The sequence below is a fragment of the Denticeps clupeoides genome, chromosome 7, assembly GCF_900700375.1.
Source record: "Denticeps clupeoides chromosome 7, fDenClu1.1, whole genome shotgun sequence".
Lineage (NCBI taxonomy): Eukaryota > Metazoa > Chordata > Actinopteri > Clupeiformes > Denticipitidae > Denticeps > Denticeps clupeoides.
The window spans coordinates 4,315,450-4,335,305 of NC_041713.1; the positions used below are offsets into that span (position 1 = coordinate 4,315,450).

The 19,856-nt window shown below is 43.7% G+C and overlaps 1 protein-coding gene across 3 annotated transcripts; it reads left to right on the forward strand.

Moving 5' to 3' along the window:
* Window positions 1-1,097: 1,097 nt before the first annotated feature.
* On the forward strand, window positions 1,098-18,570 carry LOC114793474 (kinesin-like protein KIFC3). Of its 3 annotated transcripts, none has more exons than XM_028985268.1 (20): window positions 1,098-1,278; window positions 2,090-2,211; window positions 2,291-2,387; window positions 2,462-2,643; window positions 3,110-3,362; window positions 7,751-7,923; window positions 8,023-8,088; window positions 8,234-8,371; window positions 9,399-9,596; window positions 11,195-11,368; window positions 13,497-13,644; window positions 14,408-14,538; window positions 14,640-14,751; window positions 15,119-15,300; window positions 15,598-15,702; window positions 15,851-15,981; window positions 16,085-16,205; window positions 16,543-16,672; window positions 17,167-17,396; window positions 17,561-18,570. In XM_028985268.1, exons 2-20 carry the CDS (start codon window positions 2,113-2,115, stop codon window positions 17,690-17,692), a joined length of 2,802 nt encoding a protein of 933 aa, XP_028841101.1. In that variant the 5' UTR covers window positions 1,098-1,278; window positions 2,090-2,112; the 3' UTR covers window positions 17,693-18,570. The 3 variants fall into 3 exon arrangements, with proteins under 3 accessions (XP_028841101.1, XP_028841100.1, XP_028841102.1); XM_028985267.1 differs by having other exon boundaries at window positions 1,099-1,324; XM_028985269.1 differs by lacking the exon at window positions 1,098-1,278 and having other exon boundaries at window positions 2,097-2,211; window positions 2,319-2,387.
* The last annotated feature ends 1,286 nt before the right edge of the window (window positions 18,571-19,856 follow it).

The window sequence follows — 19,856 nt, forward strand, 5'->3', positions numbered from 1 at the left end:
TCAGTAATTACAGGGACGGTCCCCCCTGGAGCAACTCAGGGTTAAGTGACTTGCTCAGGGACACAACGGTAGTAAGTGAGATTTGAACCTACCACCTACCTATTTTATTTACATTTGGAAATGTTCATTTATTATTTTAATCATTTCCATTTTGCCTCGTATCCCATTTGATATTTAATTTCCATGTTCAACCATGTGAATGATTGGGGAATGCTTGGGGAATGGGAGACAGCAAACCGTGCAGTAAAGGTTACATTTAGGATGTTAGAACCACAGCCCATGTGTGATCACAGCAGCAAGGTTTTTTCTCAGCAGAGAAATGAATACAGACAGAAATAACTGAATTATTGATTTTGTTTACCACGCCTCATATATCTGTATTAATATCTCACATGTAACCCTAGGCTTTGTTTTGGAAATATTTCACTGCCTAAGAAAATGTAAAAAAAAAAAAAAATGTTGCTCTCTTGAAGCGTGTGATGAGTTGGTGTCTCACACAAATGAGTATCCCCCAACAGCCAAGTCGTGCACCCAGACTGCAGAATGGAAACAGCTCTGGGTTCTCTGTGAAGATGTCAAATTAGGCCAGTCAAGCAGTGTGAGCCTGCACCTTCACCCGTAGAGGGCGACCAACATGACTTCTGTACTAAACAGACTCCTCTAGGTCCTGATCTATAAGTCTTTATGATCTTTATCTTTAAATAAAGGATGGATGGGCAATCAGAAGAACACCCTGTTTGCAATTCTCCTGTCTAGTAGCTGTGTGTTCACCATCTTCCATTTCCTGACCCTTCCTGGGGACACAGAAAAATCCAAAGGGTGCAAGGTAGGCACAAGGTTGGCGTGAACATACCATCTTCATGTCGGTGCACCAATGTTGTAATGCCGCTCACCAGATTAACCCTCTCAGCCGAACACGCTCTGCTGTGAGGTGGGCAATTGTCTCAGTTTCGAGGGGGAAGGTGCGCACACTCACACCCCCCGAGGGACGCTGGGCGGGGGTGGACGTGCCATCAATCCCCGTCACCCTGGGTCGGGGGCCGACACTGGTGAGAGAGGCGAGCTTGCTGACTGCTGCTGCAGCTGGGGGAGGGGGGGGGGAGAGAGAGAGAGAGAGAGAGAGAGAGAGAGAGCTGGCAGACCAGTGCAGCAATTGCAGCAGCAGCTGCCTGGGGTGCGGAGGACAAACGGCGAGGATGCAGGGATGGAGGACGACAGAAGGATCTGAGCCAGAGTGACAAAATGCAGGAGGGGAAGAAGGGCAGAAGTGGAGAAGAGGTGACTGTCACCTTTCACTGAGAGGAAAGGAGAATAGGAGCCGATGGTGAGAAGACAAAGACAATGATATATTTTATTTTTATTTATGCATTCATTTATGCATTCATGTATTTATTTTGTTGCCTTTGTTTGCAAGAGAGTATATGCACTAGATTGATGTATATGTGTGTGTGCGCTTTTGGGTATATGCAAAGCGAATGTGTGTGTACGTGTGTTTTTATGTATGAGTGTGCATTCATTTGAGTGTGTGTAAATGTAAGAAGGAGTGTGTGTGTATGTGTGTGTTATTATTAAAGTGTGATTATAAGTGTGTGTGTGTACATATATATATACACATACTTATATATATGAGTGTATATGTGTGAATAATGTGTTTTTGTGTGAGAATATTTATGAAATATGTGCATTTTTTATTTACAACTGTGTATGTATGTATGTATGTATGTATGTGTTAATGTGTGAGAAAATGTATTTGCGTGTGTGTCTGCAGTGCAAGAGTGAGTGTATCTAGTTGTGTGTGTGTGTGTATGTGTCTCAGCTCTATCTCTGTTTCAGTGTGATCTGTGTGTGTGTTTCAGTTCTGTCTCTGAGTGTTTTTGTGTGTTCAGTGAGTTTGTGTGTGTGAGTGTCTCAGTTGTCTGTGTATTTCAGTGTGATCGATGTGTTTGTGTGTGTTGTGTTTTTGTGAGTGTTTCAGCTCTTTTCCTGTATGTTTCAGTTTAATAGGTGTATCTATGTCTGTGTGTATTGTGTTTGTATGTGTCCTTCAGAGTGATCAATGTGTGTGTGTGTGTGTGTGTGTGTGTTTCAGTGCGATTTCCTTCTGCAGTAGAGATGTATGCCTTCTACTCGCTGCTCGTCTACATCTTCTACAGCGTCTTCAAAAAGGAGGAGGAGTCAGCGCTGGAGGGGGCGTGTGGAAACACAGCGCAGGTCTGTCCGTCCACCCCCTGAGCTGGTGGCTATGTGCAGTTCTCCTATATCCGTTTAACAACCTTGCCGTCTCTCTCAGGAGCCTAGCCATGTTTCCATGGAAACAGGGAGAAGAAGGCGAGTTGGCCACACCTCCAAGATGGGGGAAAAGGGATGCTCCAGAAGAAAGGAGTCCAGTAAGCACATTTCCTGTCGTGCTTTTCCCGCCCTGTTGAAGCCAGTGTGAAGCTGTCACCTCGTTGTGTTCCAGGCAGCAGCAGTGACAGCGACAGCCTCTCTCTCAGTGATGATGAGGATGATAACGAAGATGACGATAACGATGGAGGAGACTCGGCAATCCCTGCCAAAACCCCTTTAGCTGCCTTCCTGACGTTTAAGCAGGAAGTAGAGAGGAGAAAGGTCTCCAGCACTCAGCAGGAGGTTGGAGAGAAGGTAAAATATTCCAACTATAATTATTATCAAAATAATACCAATAATAATAATAATAATAACTAAACTAAATAATAATAATAATATCATTAAACTAAATAATCTGTGCACATACACACAAAAAAGATCATTTTTAAAATGTAATTACTTGCCGTCCACCCTCTACACTGACATGCATGCTCATATGTATTCATGTTGTGGTATTTGATCATTTACATTTCTGAAAATTATTTGTTTTGTGCACTGAAGTGCCCGCCTCCAGATGCCCAGAATGTAGGGCCCTTCACTGCTACTGAGGTGTGATCACATGTTTTGTGGTATAAATGTGCACCTATTTACAGAGTGAGGTTAGAAAATTAAAATGATCAGTACATCTGTCGCACAATTACATCTATGTTTCAAATATTTTTAACATCAAAAGTTGTACTGAAAGCCGAGATGTCATCGCGTGAGTGTAAACCTCCTGCAGGCGAGCGAGTCGCCCCTGGTGGCCGTGATGTCCCACCTGCTGAGCTTCCTGGAGCAGTACTCCCACCTGCAGCAGCTGCAGCACCAGGCTGAGCAGTACCGCCTGCAGCTGCGCCGCCACCGCGCCCAGCACCGCCGGCACATGAAGGCCCTGCGCGCCACCTACCGCCAACGCCTCCGCGACAAGGCCAGCGTCATCAGCAGCCTGGAGGACGTCATCACCCAGCAGCAGGCCTCAGCCCTGGCCACTGATGGTAAGGTCAGGGTAAAGAATGCAGGTGCCGTGCGTTTCCAGTGTGTAGAGCTCAGGTATAACAGTGCATCACTTTTTCCAGAATTCTACACACAACACCCCATAATGACAATGTGAAAAAGTTTACTTGAGGACATGTAAATATTGACAGCCTTGAGGTCAGGTGCCCGTTTCCCCTGATCATCCTTAAGCTGTTTCTCCAGCTTCATTCGAGTCCACCTGTGGAAAAAAAAGTTGACTGGACATGATTTGGAAAGGAACACACAAATTTGGGGAAGGTTACAGAAAATGTTCTGCTGCTTTGAAGGTCCCAATGGCCTCAGTGGCCTCCATCATCTTTGAGTGGAAGAAGTTCAAAATTACCAGGTGTCTTCCTAGAGCTGGCCGGCCACATACACTGAGCGATCGGGGGAGAAGAACCTTAGTCAGGGAGTTGATCAAGAACACTATGGTCACTCTGTCAGAGGTCCAGAGGTCCTCTGTGGACAGAGGAGAACCTTCTAGGAAGGCAACCATCTCTGCAGCACCAATCTGACCTGTATTGTAGAGTGGCCAGACAGAAGCTACTCTTTAGTAAAAGGCACCTGATGGACAAAATTCAAAATTTGAACTCTTTGGTGTGAATGCCAGGCGTCACGTTTAGAGGAAACCAGGCACTGCTCATCACCAGGACAATACCATCCATACAGTGAAGCATGGTGGTGGCAGCATCATGCTGTGGGGATGTTTCTCAGCTGCAGGAACTGGGAGACTAGTCAGGATCAAGGGAAAGATGACTGCAGCAACATACAGAGACACCCTGGATCAAAACCTGCTCCAGAGTGCTCTTCAACTCTGGAGATCTTGGACTGGGGCAACGGTTCATCTTTCAGCAGGACAGCGACCCTAAGCACACAGCCAAGATGTCAAAAGAGTGGCTTCAGGACAAATATATAGTGAATGTCCTTGAGCGGCCCAGCCGGAGCCCAGACTTGAATCAGATTGAACATCTCTAGCGAGATCTTAAAATGGCTGTACACCGATGCTTCCCATCCAACCTGATGGAGCTTGAGGGGTGCTGCAGAGAGGAATGGGCAAACCTGGCCAAGGAAAGACATCGTATTCAGAAAGAATTGAGGCTGTAATTGCCGCCAAAGGTGTATCAGCAAAGTATTGAGCAAAGGCTGCGAATACTTATATACATTTTGTATATTTTTATTTTTAATAAAAATTACCAAGAGCTCAAGGAACCTTTTTTCACATTGTCATTATGGGGTGTTGTGTGTAGAATTCTGAGGGGGATGATGCATTTAATTCATTTTGGAATAAGGCTGTAGTGTAACAAAATGTGGTAAAAGTGATGCTCTATCAATACTTACCGAATACAATATTCACATAAAATTATCTCAAATTTTATAATACATACTTTATCGCTCTTCAAAAGTGTTACTTGTTTTTTTAATCAGTCGATCGGGAATTGAAGATGGCAGCTGACCTTTCAATAACAGGCATCAGTGGCACGGCCGACCTTTTAACCCACATGCACACGTGCACAGACGTGCAAAGACCATCTGGGGCACTTTTCAGCCAGAACCATTTGTTCTCGGGCAGTTACACCAGAAAATGTCCCCCGGTGAAGGGCTAGAAGTACATAAACTGACGTGGGACCCCATTCTGGAGGCTTGCTAATGCCACATCGATTACGTTTTCAGAATTTAGAGAAATATTCAATGTCAGGTGTCTGATGTCAGAAGACCGTTTCGGGTTCTCAAGCTTTGCCGCTTCCTGCTGTCAGACACGGAGCATGTGGCTCTCGACTAGAGACTCCGTGGCTGGCGGGCATGAATAATACATCAGCGTGAGAGCCTTTGGGTTCCACAGAAATTCTCCAGCACGTGCTACCTATAAATATCCAGAGAGCACTTCCCTGTTAAAATGGGCCAGGGATGGAACTGATGCTATGGGACAGGGGTGTAGAAGCACAAATCCACAGTAATACAGTCAAATACACTCAAACCTTTCATTCTTGAGATTGTTCTGGAAGTTTTCAGACTGCTAAAAAGCTCTGCTTGAATACGACAGCAATACTGTCGAAAACTCTCATTTTTGAGAATGTTCTGGAAGCTTTTGGAATGCTAAACAGGCTGCGCTAGAGCATGACAGCAATACTGTCATAAATTCTCATTCTTGAGGATGTTCTTGAAACTTTTGGATTGCTAAAAAGGCTGTGCTTGAATATGGCAGAAATGTCATCAATATCTCTATTTTTAAGGATATTCTGGAAGCTTTTGTAATGCTAAAAAGGATGCGTTTGGAAACGATAGCAATACTGTCATAAACCCTTGTTGTTGAGAATATTCTGGATGCTTTCGGAATGCTAAAAAAGTTGCACTTGAATACGAGAGCAACACTGTTCTGGAAGCTTTCGGAATGCTAAAAAGGCTGCACTTGAATGTTCAATCACTTGCAGAAGAATGTCCGTGCTTCTGATTTGCCTGAGTGAGAACTACTTGCTTTGGCAATGCCTCTGTTTTACATGATGTTTGAATGAAGGAAATTATTTAGTCTCCTGACCTCATCAGCCTTTATTCGTCTATATTCGTCTATACCACAACTAATGAAACAACTAATATACGAAGAACTACATAGGTGTTAATTTGGCAATTGATTATTCATGATTAATCGTCAAACTGAGTAGTGCATGTATGCATGCAAATTACAGAGTGCAAACCCCAGCCAATCGGTCAGGTTTATTGCAAATTATGCGTCTATGTTGTTGCTAGTGAGAATTTGAATGGTTGCCACTCCCGTGCTCCCTGCATGGCAGATACAATCATCAAGCATTGAGCAACCAGCAAACACAAATGCAGATGCATTAACAGTGTACATTTGACATTTAACGCATTCATTATTTAAAATTTGATTGCAACCATTTCCCTCCTCACCCATTTAAAAGTGAGTTCCTCGCATCACGTGTGCTCGGCGGCTCGTGAACACACGCTTGGCCTTCTCAAACTCTCAACTCCAAACACTCTGACGGGGCAATGCACCCGGCTGCATGAACTCATTTAGCTACGGGTTACTCCACAAGAGTGACACAGCACTTCATGGCACCATGAAAAATTTACAGCTGAAAAAAAAATGAAGAAAATGTTAACAGCTCCTGTGCATGGAACATTACATGCTTTTAAATCATGACCGGCAAGATGTGATGGTACATTAATATGCATTAACCTTATTGACCTAAAGAGAAACTCATCCTCGCACCACTTATACATTTCACGGTTTTTATGGCTGGATGAATCTGTTACCCAGATCATCTGGATCAGCTGCTAATGTCACCTCATTTTTGTCACCGCATGTCACCGCAAGCAAATTCCTTTGGGATTAATAAGGTTTTCTGATTATGATTAGTAAGGAAATGGACCCATAATCAGAAGGTTGCCGGTTCGAATCCCGAACTGCCAAGGTGCCACTGAGCAAAGCACGCTCACCAAGGGTGATGGTTAAATACAGAGGACACATTTTGTTGTGTCACCGTGTGCTGTGCTGTGTTTCTCTATCACTCATTGGCCTACATTGCTGTGACCAACACTGTTTACAGAAGAAGAAATTTTGGCAGATTCCAATGAAAACCTGCATCTCCTCGATTTTCCATAGTCATACTCGGGGTATGTGTTAGATCTTAAAATCTCTAATAATGGTAAAATTGAGTTCTAAGAGAGAGTGCAAGCCCATAAATGCTTTTTATTTAAATTTTTCAAATTCTTAATTCTAACATGTCAGACCTATAGTTCATGTCTAAATTTAAAGGGAACACATGGGCATTTGCTGTGATGGCAGCATTTCACACTCATGGCTTCTCTCCACCACCTTGGACAACGGAGAAAGATTCCAACAGTCCTGAAGGTTTATACTGAACACTTTCTTATCATTCACTCGTGTTAATGAGCATCTCATTAAGCGGTGATGGTGACAATAGTGAACAAAGCAGCCAGGAAGATAGAAAGAGGCGAGTCTGAAAAATCAGATTCATCAAACTTACTTCACTTTCTCCTGATACAACAAATACTAAATATGTTTCTTGCATTGGAGTCTAGAAAATGTCTCCATGTCTCTCTCCATAACTCCCACAGAGTATGTGCATCCATTGGTAGTGTATGTATCTTGCATTCGTTTCAAGAGTATTTCCGTCTAGAGCAGAAATGAAGAGACTGCAGTAACGAAGGTGGCTCATAATGACAGCATGCAGCAAGTTCCAGTGTTAAAAAGATTACAGACAGAAAATGTTGTGCTTCGGCCAAATGAATGTCATGCGGTGTGAAGAATTGCTGTTAACACCATCGTGCAGGGTGGTGTTGACGGAGGTGAAAAGTGACGAGGCTGACCATGACTGTGCCGCCACTGTAGGCGAGGGCGTGGCGGGCGCGGGGGTGAAGGCCGGCCTGCACGCGCTGCTGGAGTCGCTCAGCGGGCTGCAGGGGGAGAGGAGTCAGCTGAGGGGGGAGCTGCGCCTCCTCCACTCAGAGCTGGAGCAGAGGGAGCTGGACCGCCACACCAAGGTCCAGGCCTTTCAGCAGCAGGTGCCACGTTCTGTTCATGCGTACATTCTTTTTTTTTTGGGGATAAATCTCGACATCACCGATAGAAAATCCTCTGTCTTTTTTGCCCCTCTGGTCCAGATTGACGAGCTGAAGAGCTGCATTGAGGAGAGGGAGGAGGAGCTGAACAGGCTGAGAACTGCAGCAGTAAGCATCTTCACAATAAAACACACACACACACACCCATACTTTTTTTAGATTGTCATAACAACATTTGTCACTCTATAAATGCGTCTGCGCCGCAGCGTTTGAGAAATGCGGCCTTGCGACTCCGTCCTGTTTTCATCCTCAGGGGGCGACGGACTCTGAGAAGCGGGTGCTGTGCCTGTCAGCCGAGAACGACAGTCTGAAACACAGCCTGAGCGTCACGCAGGGCCTCCTGCAGCAGCTGTCCGTCATCCCGTCCCAGTCCAGCTCCGTCCTCATCAAGGTGACAAGGGCAACTTAGTAATGGGGGACAAACACATTTGTTTGTGACCTGAGCCTGACCCAGTTCCACCCGACAAGTACAGCTTTTTAATAGCCCGGCTTTCTTTTTGCACAACGAGTGCTAGACTAAAAAGGGAAAGGAAATGTGCTATTCTCCGTTTCACCCCCCTCAGCATCCATTTCCGCATCTCTCTCGCAAAAATTAAATTTCATTAAAAAATTGACATTTAATACAACAAAATCTCATCATATGAAACACCAATTACTGAAACAAATTTACAAGCAGCGAATCATACGGAAAGGATAGGTACTATAGACCGAAAGTGCGTGTTTGCTGAACGACCGTTTACCCATGCAGACCCAACCCGACTAAAATGATAGAAACTGAGCCCAAACCCAACAACCTCGGGCCAAGATTTGAAGTTCTAATCCATAGTGTCGAATTAAACCATCCATTAATTGTTTCACTTCTCCTTCTGCGTTCCAACCTGCCACGGGCATATGAAAATCATTCATATGCCTCAATCATTCCACAATTTTCTGTGTAGTTAAACTACACAACAAATCTTGCACGATCTGACCCTGTTGAACTTCCATGTTTGTCATATTTACCGTGCAAAAACATCTACATTCTTTCCATTTGGGGCCAGTTGAGTGCATTTCTACACCATCGAATGAGTTGGCATGATTTGGAGTTCAGTTTCATTATGTAATCCAGGAGAGAGGGAGAGAGAGAGACTCAATCCAGTCTCTAGGTTTCCCATCATGCTGTTCACCATGCATCAATAAGGCCACTAATGCTTGACGTCATGTTTGCAGTGATGAGTAGAGCACAAAGGATAAATTATCGGTCAAAGACATGAAATGTCAATGCACAAGTTGATGAAACAGCTTTAGCTGAAGATGACTGGGTTCAGGGTATTGATCAGTTTCTCAGGGTCATGCTAGTATTGGAATTATGTAATTACTTTAGCCTGACTAATCATGTACTGGTGCTAAGAAGAGCGTTGGTTCTCCCATCTTCTCAGGAGAACGAGAACCTGCGGAGCCGGGTTCTGCAGCTGGAGAACTCGCTGCAGCAGCGCGCCGATCAGCTGTCTCGCCTGGAGAGGCAGAGTGAGCAGACGGAGTGGAGGAGAGGAGAGGAGCTGAGGAGGCGTGAGGAGAGGCTGCAGGAGCTCCAGCTGGAGCTGGATAGGGAGAGGAGCAAGGAGCCGCTTATTAAAGTAGGTCCAGAGGAGGCACCGGTGTGCCGAGACTCAGCCCGGACCAAGACGCTATACTGGGTCTGGCCTGGTTTTAGTCATGCAGTCTCCTGAGTCTAGCTTTTTACGTCCGGTTGAGCCAGTCAAACTTGTCAGTCGAAGTCAGTACTTCTTGGTCCATCGGCTTTTTCAGCTGAAACTGGCTATGGAAACCATACCTTACCAACTTTATTTATAATGCGCTTTAACATAGTTGTAGAGAGCTGTACAGAGAATTAAGATGGACCCATGTTCATAAAATAAAGTAAAACAATATACAGTACAGGCCAAAAGATTGGACACACCTTCTCATTCAATGAATTTTCTTTATTTTCATGACCATTTACGTCATCAAAACTATGAATGAACACATGTGGAGTTATGTACATAACAAAAAGTGGAGACCTGACCTCCACAGTCACCGGACCTGAACCCAATCCAGATGGTTTGGGTTGAGCTGGACCACAGAGTGAAGGCAAAGTGACCAACAATTGCTAAACACCTCTGGGAACTCCTTCAAGACTGTTGGAAAAGCATTTCAGGTGACGACCTCTTGAAGCTCATCGAGAGAATTCCAAGAGCGTGCAAAGCAGTAATCAGAGCAAAGAAACTAGAATATAAAACATGTTTTCAGTTATTTCACCTTTTTTGTTAAGTACATAACTCCACGTGTGTTCATTCATAGGTTTGATGCCTTCAGTGAGAATCTACCAACGTATCTGGTCATGAAAATAAAGAAAACACATTGAATGAGAAGGCGTGTCCAAACTTTTGGCCTGTATTGTACAATCACATATAATCAGTTAAACTCATCTTACAGTGAGTCGAAAGCCAAAGAAATTTGATGGTTTTCCAATAGGCATTTAAAAACTGAGAGGAAAGAAGCCTTGTCTAACATACAAGGGCAAATCGTTCCCTGAGCTGGGGAGCTGCAGCAATCCCCGCAATGCTTACGATGAGTTTTTAGGAGCAACTGACCTGAGAGACCGGGAGGCTGTAACAGCTCAAAGATGCAGGGAGGGGCAAGACCATTCAGAGCCTTAAAATCGAACAAACATTTTAAAATGAATCATAAACAGTAATTTAGTAGGTAAGGAAACAGACCCGTAATCGGAAGGCACTGAGCAAAGGACCATCCCCACACACTGCTCCCGGGCGCCTGTCATGGCTGCCCACTGCTCAGAAGGGTGATGGTTAAAAGCAGAGGACACATTTCGTTGTGTCACCATGTGCTGTGCTGCAGTGTTTCACAATGACAATCACTTCACTTTCATGAAGCATGGATAAAACAGGTAAAACGTGGTCATATATTTGTGAGCCAGTTAAAAGATGCTGAAGTAATATAGGATGGACTGACCCCCATGTAATGCAGATTGCAAAATTGGCTTTATTGGCTGTCTCAACTGTAAGAAACTACCGGTTCAGGATTTGAATTGGTAACCTTCCAATTACGGGTCAATTTCCTATGAGGATTTTTAAACAATGTGCAATATCATTACCATGGAATCCTTGGAATTCAGATATCTTCAGTGTGATTGCCTGCTGGTTCGGTGAACTAATCAATATTTGCCGTTGTCCAGTATGTCACGCAGACTGTGGAGGTGGAGTCTCCTTCCACTTTGCGTCAGCTGGCCGAGGCGCGGGAGAAGAACGAGAGGCTTTCTGACAAACTGTCGGATCAGAATGCACGGTGCAAGCAGCTAGAAGAGCAAATCAGACGATCCGATGAGGTCACCTGCAACCTGCAGCACAAGGTAATCGATGGACTCGATTCATCTCACAGCCAGCCGGTCTATCTCACCATACAGCTGCCAACCAAAACTTATAGCTGTTTTGGCGGCCTGTCTTAATTTTAGTTTTAGTCCAGTCTTTGTGTCAAGCTGTCATTTTAGTTTTTATTGGTCTTAGTCACGTCCAGACTCATTTTAGTCTAAGCATTTTAGTCTGATTTTTAGTCAACGAAAATTGTGTCGTAGTCTCTTTTTTGTAATGAAATTATATTTAAATACAGTACAAGTACCTAGTTGAACAGACAAAAACACGTTTTCTTTTAGTCAGCCCCATTTCATAATTTTAACCACACATTCAGTTTTTTTTTTTCAATGTAAAGAAAGTGTGTCCAAAGATCATTTTGCTTTTTTCTCCCAGCTATCTCCTGACCCACCACAAATATCCTGAAATTTAATAATGTTGCTAATGCGTATTATTGAAGTGGCATCATCTGTGTGACTGTATGGGAAACTATAATAACCGCATTCTTAAACAAGGGAAAATAACGTCTCATGAAAAAAAATGAAGAGACATTTTAGTCTAGTTTTTTTGTAAACCCTATTTAGTCTAGTTTTTATTTGTCAACAAGATTACATGATAGATTTGTCAGATAGTTATTGTCAGATTACCAACATTTACCGAACAAGCGAACAATACAAACTGAAAAATGATTCATATAAGAATTCATGAACAACAACAACAACATTTATTTTTTATATATCCCAAAATCACATACAGTATGTCTCAATGGGCTTTGACAGGCCCTACAGTTGACTTGACCCTTCTGCACACAAGGAAAAACTCCACAAAAAAAACTCTAGGAGAGATAAAAAAAAGAAAGGAAGAAACCTTGGGAAGGAGTGATACAGTGAGGGACCCCCTTCCAGGGTAGAGTGAACCTGCAAATGGTGTCAGTGCAGGGTTGGGGATGATATAATAATAAGTCCTACAGTTGTAGGGTTGGAGGAGTCCAGGATGTAGTCCAGTGTCATGGTCTAGATTACGTGTCCATAATGATGTTACTGGTCCATTTGAAGATCCCTGAAGCTGTAGTTGTAACGGTGGTGGTGGCTGTGGTGACCCTCTGGTTCGTTTCATGGCAGTTGTCAGGAACCAGGATTTATTTGCTGGTCTGATCACTGGGGTCTGCCAGTAGTCTGGGTGCTTGATTCCGTGTCTTGGAGAAAAAAAAAAGCAGCGGCAGACGGTTACACTGTACGACCGATACTGAAATATGTGGTTATAGTGGTATATTGGTGCTACAGTGGCCCGGTACCCTAACTAGGACAGCCTAACTAGGGTGAATTTAATTTTGTCTGTGTCTAACAGGGGGACTCTGTGATAAACTGGACTTTATAATTGACACTGCGTCAAAGTGAAGTGAAATGAGGGTCTAGGACTTTAACAAAAAGCCAGAGAAAACAGAAAACAGTTTTGAGATTGGATTTAAACACTGAGACTGTGTCTGAGTCCCGGACACTGACAGGCAAGCTGTTCCACAACTGCGGAGCTCTATAGGAGAAGGATCTGCTTCCAGCTGTGACCTTCTGCACCTTTGGTACCAGTAGTGACCCCGCACCCAATATTTAACATTAGTACTGTTCAGTCTCCTTAAAAACTATAAACTGGGGTTTCTTGCCACTGAATCTACATTATTAATATAATATACATTTTGACAGTAGGATTAGTAAATTGGAGACATACAGTTGAGGTGAAAAATTAGAGGTTTTGGAAGGTCAAGAAGTACATCCAAAACAAACATAACTTTCATAATTATTTGACTTAATATGAGAACAAAAGTCCAACCAAAATATCTTCACAGCCAGACAGTGCCACAAGTGAATGAATCAATGAATGAACAGAAGGATCAGGGGAGTTACAAGAAAATGTACAAGCTGTTACAAAAACGCTTTTAAATCTTTTGTAATATGTTTCTTAATGGGTAAATTCTATGAAAGATTTTGAAAGACATGTCTTCATGGCCAGCATTTACATTGTGTCTCGTTTCAGTCGAGTCATAAAGGTACGTTGACGAAGACCTTTTATCAAAAACAGCACTACGTGCAAACCAATATCTAGAGATCTGAAACAAATGCTGTGCGCCGTCTGCAGATTGCAGCATATGAGCGGGAGATCGGGATGCTGAGGGAGGAGTTACTGAAGGAGATCGGCCACTTGGAGGAGAGGAAGGAGGAGGCGGTGAAAGCAGCAGCCAGCTGCTCCCAGGAGCACGTGCAGAGCCTGCAGGACCAGTTCACCAGTGAGCCTGGAGTGCAACACACACTCACACACACACACACACCTGAAGACAGCTGATCCCAGCACAGCCATTCTCAACACTCACCACTACAGTTTAGCATCCAGGAAGTCTGTAATACGAGGCTCCACTGTTTTGACTATTAAATCGGATTCATGAAAATAACACCTGGCAACCTCTGCCGCTCACAAACCACAGACGAAACGAATAAATGATCCATGTGCAGAAGTTCAAAATCATTTTGTGCTACAAACCATTTTTTCACATCTTCCTATGTACACAACAACACATAGGAAAAATATATTTTTTAATGTACGTGTAATAGAACCTGATTAGAATCAACAGGCACATTGCACAGATCTCTACTGATTGTTTGTCAGGCAATTTACTAAAATGGTTCGCCACAGCATTTAAATAGTTCATATTAAACATGACGTGCAGTGGACTACTGTCAAAAACTCAATCTTTAATTTACTGCAAGGCATTATTGAAATGCTGTTACGCGCAGTTGATGTAAGTGGTTTCGCAGCATAATTATGCTTTTTAGAATTGTGAATTGACAACTGAGTCATGAATGCTTAATAATTGTAATAATTAATACTGCAAAGTAGCAGTGTTTCGATACCTTTGTCACCTGAGTCCAGCCCAGCCATGAAATACGAAGTGGCGTGCAACGTCGATGCCTCTTAGTCACGTTGTCAACATTCAGCGAGCTCTTCATCATTAAAGTGTGCATCCTGAGGGAGCTGATGTGTCTGTGTTTCAGCCCTGCAGCGGCGTCTAAGTTCACTTCCTCCCACCCTGTGCTCGATGAAGGCCGATTACGCCAGCTTGAGGAGCCAGGTCCGCAACTTCGGCGACTTCTATGGGTCCGCCGTCACAGAGGCCAAAAAGCAGGTGAGCGGATTTCGGCCCTGCTGACGGCCACGAATGGTTCTGCCACCGGACTGGGTCCGGACCAGGTGTAAACACTGTGTTCTGCATCCTTTGTGTTCTAGATTGTGTCAGCCATTAGTGAGATGTCGGAGGCCAATAAAGACCTCCTGGAGAAATACAGGAAGGAAGTGGCCCTGCGCAGGAAGTACCATGAGCAGCTTGTTGAGCTCAAAGGTGACAGAGAGACAAAATCTCCATTTGCCGATCATGTTCCACAATCTAAAATCACATTTCTGACTCTCATAATATTAATTGTATAGTGAATATGATACTATAATACTGTAAGGTATACTTATTTTCACACATTTTATGGTTGTACACTTTTTTTAACACAGTTCGGAAGGGTCTAGCATTATCACATTATACAACATGGTATGATCATACAGCTCTGATGGGAATATCGGAATGTTGACTCTTCAATATCTGACCATCTTGGTAATGATCAACATCACGAGATTGTGCTAAGGAACTAATTACACTGTTCCTTGTCCTCCACTGACGATGCATCCTGAAATGATTCGGACGCACCCATGTGATCCAGGCAACATCCGGGTGCTGTGTCGGGTGAAACCCGTCTTAAAGGAGGACCAGCACGAGGAAGGCCTGGCGGTGGTGGTGACCACAGACCTGAACAACGAGTCGGCCCTGAATGTGGTCAGCAAGGGGAAAGGCCGCACGTTTGAGCTGGACAAGGTCTTTCACCCTCAGGCTACTCAGGAGGAGGTAAGGGCTTAAGAGCTCGTCGTAGGTTGTTCACATTTGATCAATGCACAAATGCAGAATCCGGTATTCAATTTCTTAACACTTTCACTAACCCCTTCAATCCTGTCTGGACAAAATGGGAATTTTGATTCTGCAATTGTATATTATTTGCAACATGTATTTTCACATATTAAACTCAAATTCTATTATATTTTATACATTATAATATTATAGTAATCCATATACTGTTGAAATATTTAAAATTCTGAAGGACTTTAGAATTTTAGTGATATTGAAATTTTAAGGTATTTTTTTCAGGTCTTCCAGGAAATTGAGCCTCTGGTTACATCCTGCATTGATGGGTATCACGTCTGCATTTTTGCATATGGGCAGACTGGCTCTGGGAAGACGTACACCATGGAGGTAAACAAGGAGATGTCAGACATTTTTTTTTTATGTTTAATATTTCTGAATTCAACCAAATTACGTACACCTCTTTATCAAACAAATCAAGCTATTCTAACCTCACAAGTTGCACACATGGAGTGTTAATAACTTTTTTTCCAAACAGGGAAGTGTGGAGAACCCAGGCATCAACCAGAGAGCGCTGAAGCACCTTTTTAATGAGATTGAGGACCGGAAGGACATGTGGTCATACACGGTCAGCGTCAGCTCAGTGGAGATCTACAATGAGGTTCTGAGGTAGCACTCTCTCTGCCCTTCTCACTAATATATCACAACATGGATGGTCATACATACACATAGCGTCGATGTGATGGTGTCCTGTTACCATGTCAACCTCCAGAGACCTTCTCAGTAAGGACGGGGAGAAACTGGACATCAAGATGAACCCTGATGGGTCGGGCCATCTCCATGTCCCCGGTCTGAGGGTCATCGAGGTCAAGAGCTTTCAGCATATCAAGAAGGTGAGTCTCCAGTGATGTCAATTTTAAACACCCTAAGCAAAAAAGTCAAATATCCACGTCCCTAAAAAAAAAAGTGTTATTCAAACTCCTGCTTAGACTAGAATGACTAAAAGGCTTTTAATTTCTTTCTTCATTCATATTTTTCTGTCATATATGTCTAATTTAGGTTCCCAAAGTTAAAATCTAGACATTTAGTATCAACCGAAAGGCTGAGTAGTGGCTTATACCCGACCTACTGGTTGGTTGAAGAAGCGATTGGTCTCTTGCTCTTCTCAAGTTGTATTCCAACCAGTCTCTGGAAGACAAGAGTCAAACTTATGCACAATGCCACTTCTAGCTTCTTGCCACAGCTCGTCGGAACAGGATCACGTTTGGCACACAGATGAACCAGCACAGCTCGCGTTCTCATGCCTTGCTCACCATCACGGTGCTGGGCGTGGACCTCGCCAGCGGCTCAAAGACATGTGGTCAGTCATCCAATGACATTGATTGGTGTGTGTCTGGTTTTAGCTGCAATGAATTCGTATACATTTTATGTTTAAATAAAGCAGTCAGTGTCATGTAAGGAGGCACCCGTAGATGGAGCCTGACAGATTATGAAGTGCAAAATGCAGAAACTACATTATTATTATAACATATTTTTAAAAATATAACCCATGTACAGTACATATCTACAGACCTATATAAAAATCTACAAATTCAACACAGGTTGAATATTTTTTTATTTAGGATTCCATAAATTCAACACATCAACTTTGAATAGGAACATTGGTAGTACAGAGTGGTACAGAGTGGTAGTGCAGAAGCAACGTTCACAGAGATTAGAGTCATTGCTGACCTGAAAATTGTGTTAAGCACTGTATGTAGGTGACATAATAATTTCTCAAACATGGCATTTAAAGAAAGTGTAAAAAAAGTGCTGTTGATGGGCAGTAAAACTCAGTGTCTTGCACCGCCACAGGTAAACTAAACCTTGTGGACCTGGCGGGGTCGGAGCGCGTGTGGAAGTCCGGGGCCGAAGGCGAGCGGCTCAAGGAGGCTCAGAACATCAATCGCTCCCTGCTGGCCCTCGGGGACGTCATCCAGGCACTGAGGGGCAGGCAGACGTACATCCCATTCAGGAACTCCAAGCTGACCTATCTGCTACAGGACTCCCTTGGCAAGGGAAACAAGACCGCCATGGTTGTGCAGGTGGGTTTCCTATTACGGTCCAGAGATGCAGGTGAGATGAGCTGTTGATGCTGGATTGGCCTTGGTACGAGTTTCTATACGACCAGGGTGTGTTGGGATTGGGAAACAGAAGGACAAATGCACCTTGAACAGACTGAAATGAAGCAATCCTGTCTCCCAATCAGGTATCTGCTCTGGAGCGCAACGTCGGGGAGACCCTGTGCTCGCTAAAGTTTGCCCAGCGTGTCTGCAAGGTGGAGCTGGGGCCTGCCGCGAGGAAGATCGAGTCGGCCGGACACAACGACAGCGGAAGTTGAAACCGGCGCAGTGCACAACTCAACCAGAAGTCCCGAAAATCCATCTTGCAATAAAGGGCTAATCTGTGGTCAAAGTCATGACGTTAAAACCAGCCTCTTCTGGCTTGTTTGAGCTTCATCTCCCACTCATCCCGCTTCACCCACCATATCCGCTAGCGACAGTGCGAATGTAGGAAGGGTATGTAATCCACTGGAAGGCACGAAGGTAGACGTCACATGACACAGAAACACATGACCACTGTGTTGAATAAGAACCGTGGGTCTTCATTCAGAGCTGCACACAACCCACTCTGCTAATCTCATCGAATCAGTCATTAAACTATTAACAATGTGCTCAAGCGACAATTATTCTGTCTCTTCCAGAGCGCTGATAGCCATGACCACTGGAGGTAACCATGATGGGACTGTTTCACATCGTATCATATCATTCTTCCCTTCAGCCAACCTTGAAAGTCTGAAGAACTATCTTTGTTTCACTTTATAAAGTAGATGAACAAACTTTTAACAGCCGTCCGTGGACGATGTCTGTGTTAAGATGTATTTGTAGCTTATGTAGCTTGACGTATTTATCCCTTTATCACATGGATCAGTGGCACCCGAGTGCAGTTGTGCAGATCTACCAATCAGGACGTTATACAGTTTCATAAAAATCATTCTAGTAATTTAAAATCGTCAGACATTAAAGACATCCAGAGCACGGACGTTGAGTGACAGTAATGTAAGTGCTTTAAGACTTGATGTGCAATAGTCAACTTTTTTTCTGAGAGGCCTGAGGCATTTCATGGTGATAGTTATGTGATCAGTTCAAAGAATATGCTGGCGCTTTATACAAACCGGATTCCAAAAAAGTTGGGACACTAAACAAATTGTGAATAAAAACTGAATGCAATGTGGAGATGGCAAATGTCAATATTTTATTTGTAATAGAAGGTAGATGACAGATCAAGCGTTTAATCTAGGTAAATGTGTCATTTTAATATGTTGATTCCAAATTTCACAGCGTCAACAAATCCCAAAAATGTTGGGACAAGTAGCAATAAGAGGCTGGAAAAAGTTAATTGAGCATAACGAAGATCACCAATTCCAATGTTGTGCAGAAGAGATAGTGGAGCAACATCAGAAAGGTGTTACCCAGCGAAAAATTGCTAAGACTTTGCATCTATCATCATCAACTGTGCATAACATCATCGGAAGATTCAGAGAATCTGGAGCAATCGCTGTGCATAAGGGTCAAGGCCGTAAAACCATACTGGATGCCCGTGATCTCCGGGCCCTTAAACGACAGTGCACCACAACCAGGAATGCTACTGTAAAGGAAATCACAGAATGGGCTGAGGAATACTTCCAGAAACCATTGTCAGTGAGCACAATCCACCGTGCCATCCGCCGTTGCCAGCTGAAACTCTACAGTGCAAAGAAGAAGCCATTTCTCAGCAAGATCCACAAGCTAAGGAGTTTTCACTGGGCAGGGATCATTTAAATTAGAGTGTGGCAAAATGGAAGACTGATCTGTGGTCAGACGAGTCACGATTCGAAGTTCTTTTTGGAAATCTGGGACGCCATGTCATCCGGACCACAGATGACAATGCTCAGTTCAGAAGCCTGCGTCTCTGCTGGTATGGGGTTGCATGAATGCGTGTGGCATGGGCAGCTTGCATGTCTGGAAAGGCACCATCAATGCAGAAAAATATATTCAGGTTCTATAACAACATATGCTCCCATCCAGACATCATCTCTTTCAGGGAAGACCCTGCATTTTTCAACAAGATATTACCAGACCACATTCTGCATCGATCACAACATCATGGCTGCGTAGGAGAAGGATCCGGGTACTGAAATGGCCAGTCTGCAGTCCAGATCTTTCACCTGTAGAGAACATTTGGGGCATCATGAAGAGGAAGGTGCGACAAAGAAGGCCCAAGACGATTGAACAGTTAGAGGCCTGTATTAGACAATGGGAGAGCATTGCTGTTTCAAAACTTGAGAAACCGGTCTCCGCTGTCCCCAGACGTCTTTTGAGTGTTGTAAGGAGGGGAGATGCAAAACAGCGGTGAAAATCTCCTTGTCCCAACTTTTTGGGATTTGTTGACACCATGAAATTCTGAATCAACATATTTTTCCCTTCAAATTATACATTTTCTCAGTTTAAACTTTTGTTCCGTGA

Coding starts and splice junctions, on each gene's coding strand:
- LOC114793474 (XM_028985268.1), top strand. CDS start 2,113: ATGTATGCCTTCTACTCGCTGCTCGTCTACATCTTCTACAGCGTCTTC. Junction 2,388..2,461: donor CTCCAGAAGAAAGGAGTCCA/GTAAGCACATTT, acceptor GTTGTGTTCCAG/GCAGCAGCAGTGACAGCGAC. Junction 7,924..8,022: donor TCCAGGCCTTTCAGCAGCAG/GTGCCACGTTCT, acceptor CCTCTGGTCCAG/ATTGACGAGCTGAAGAGCTG.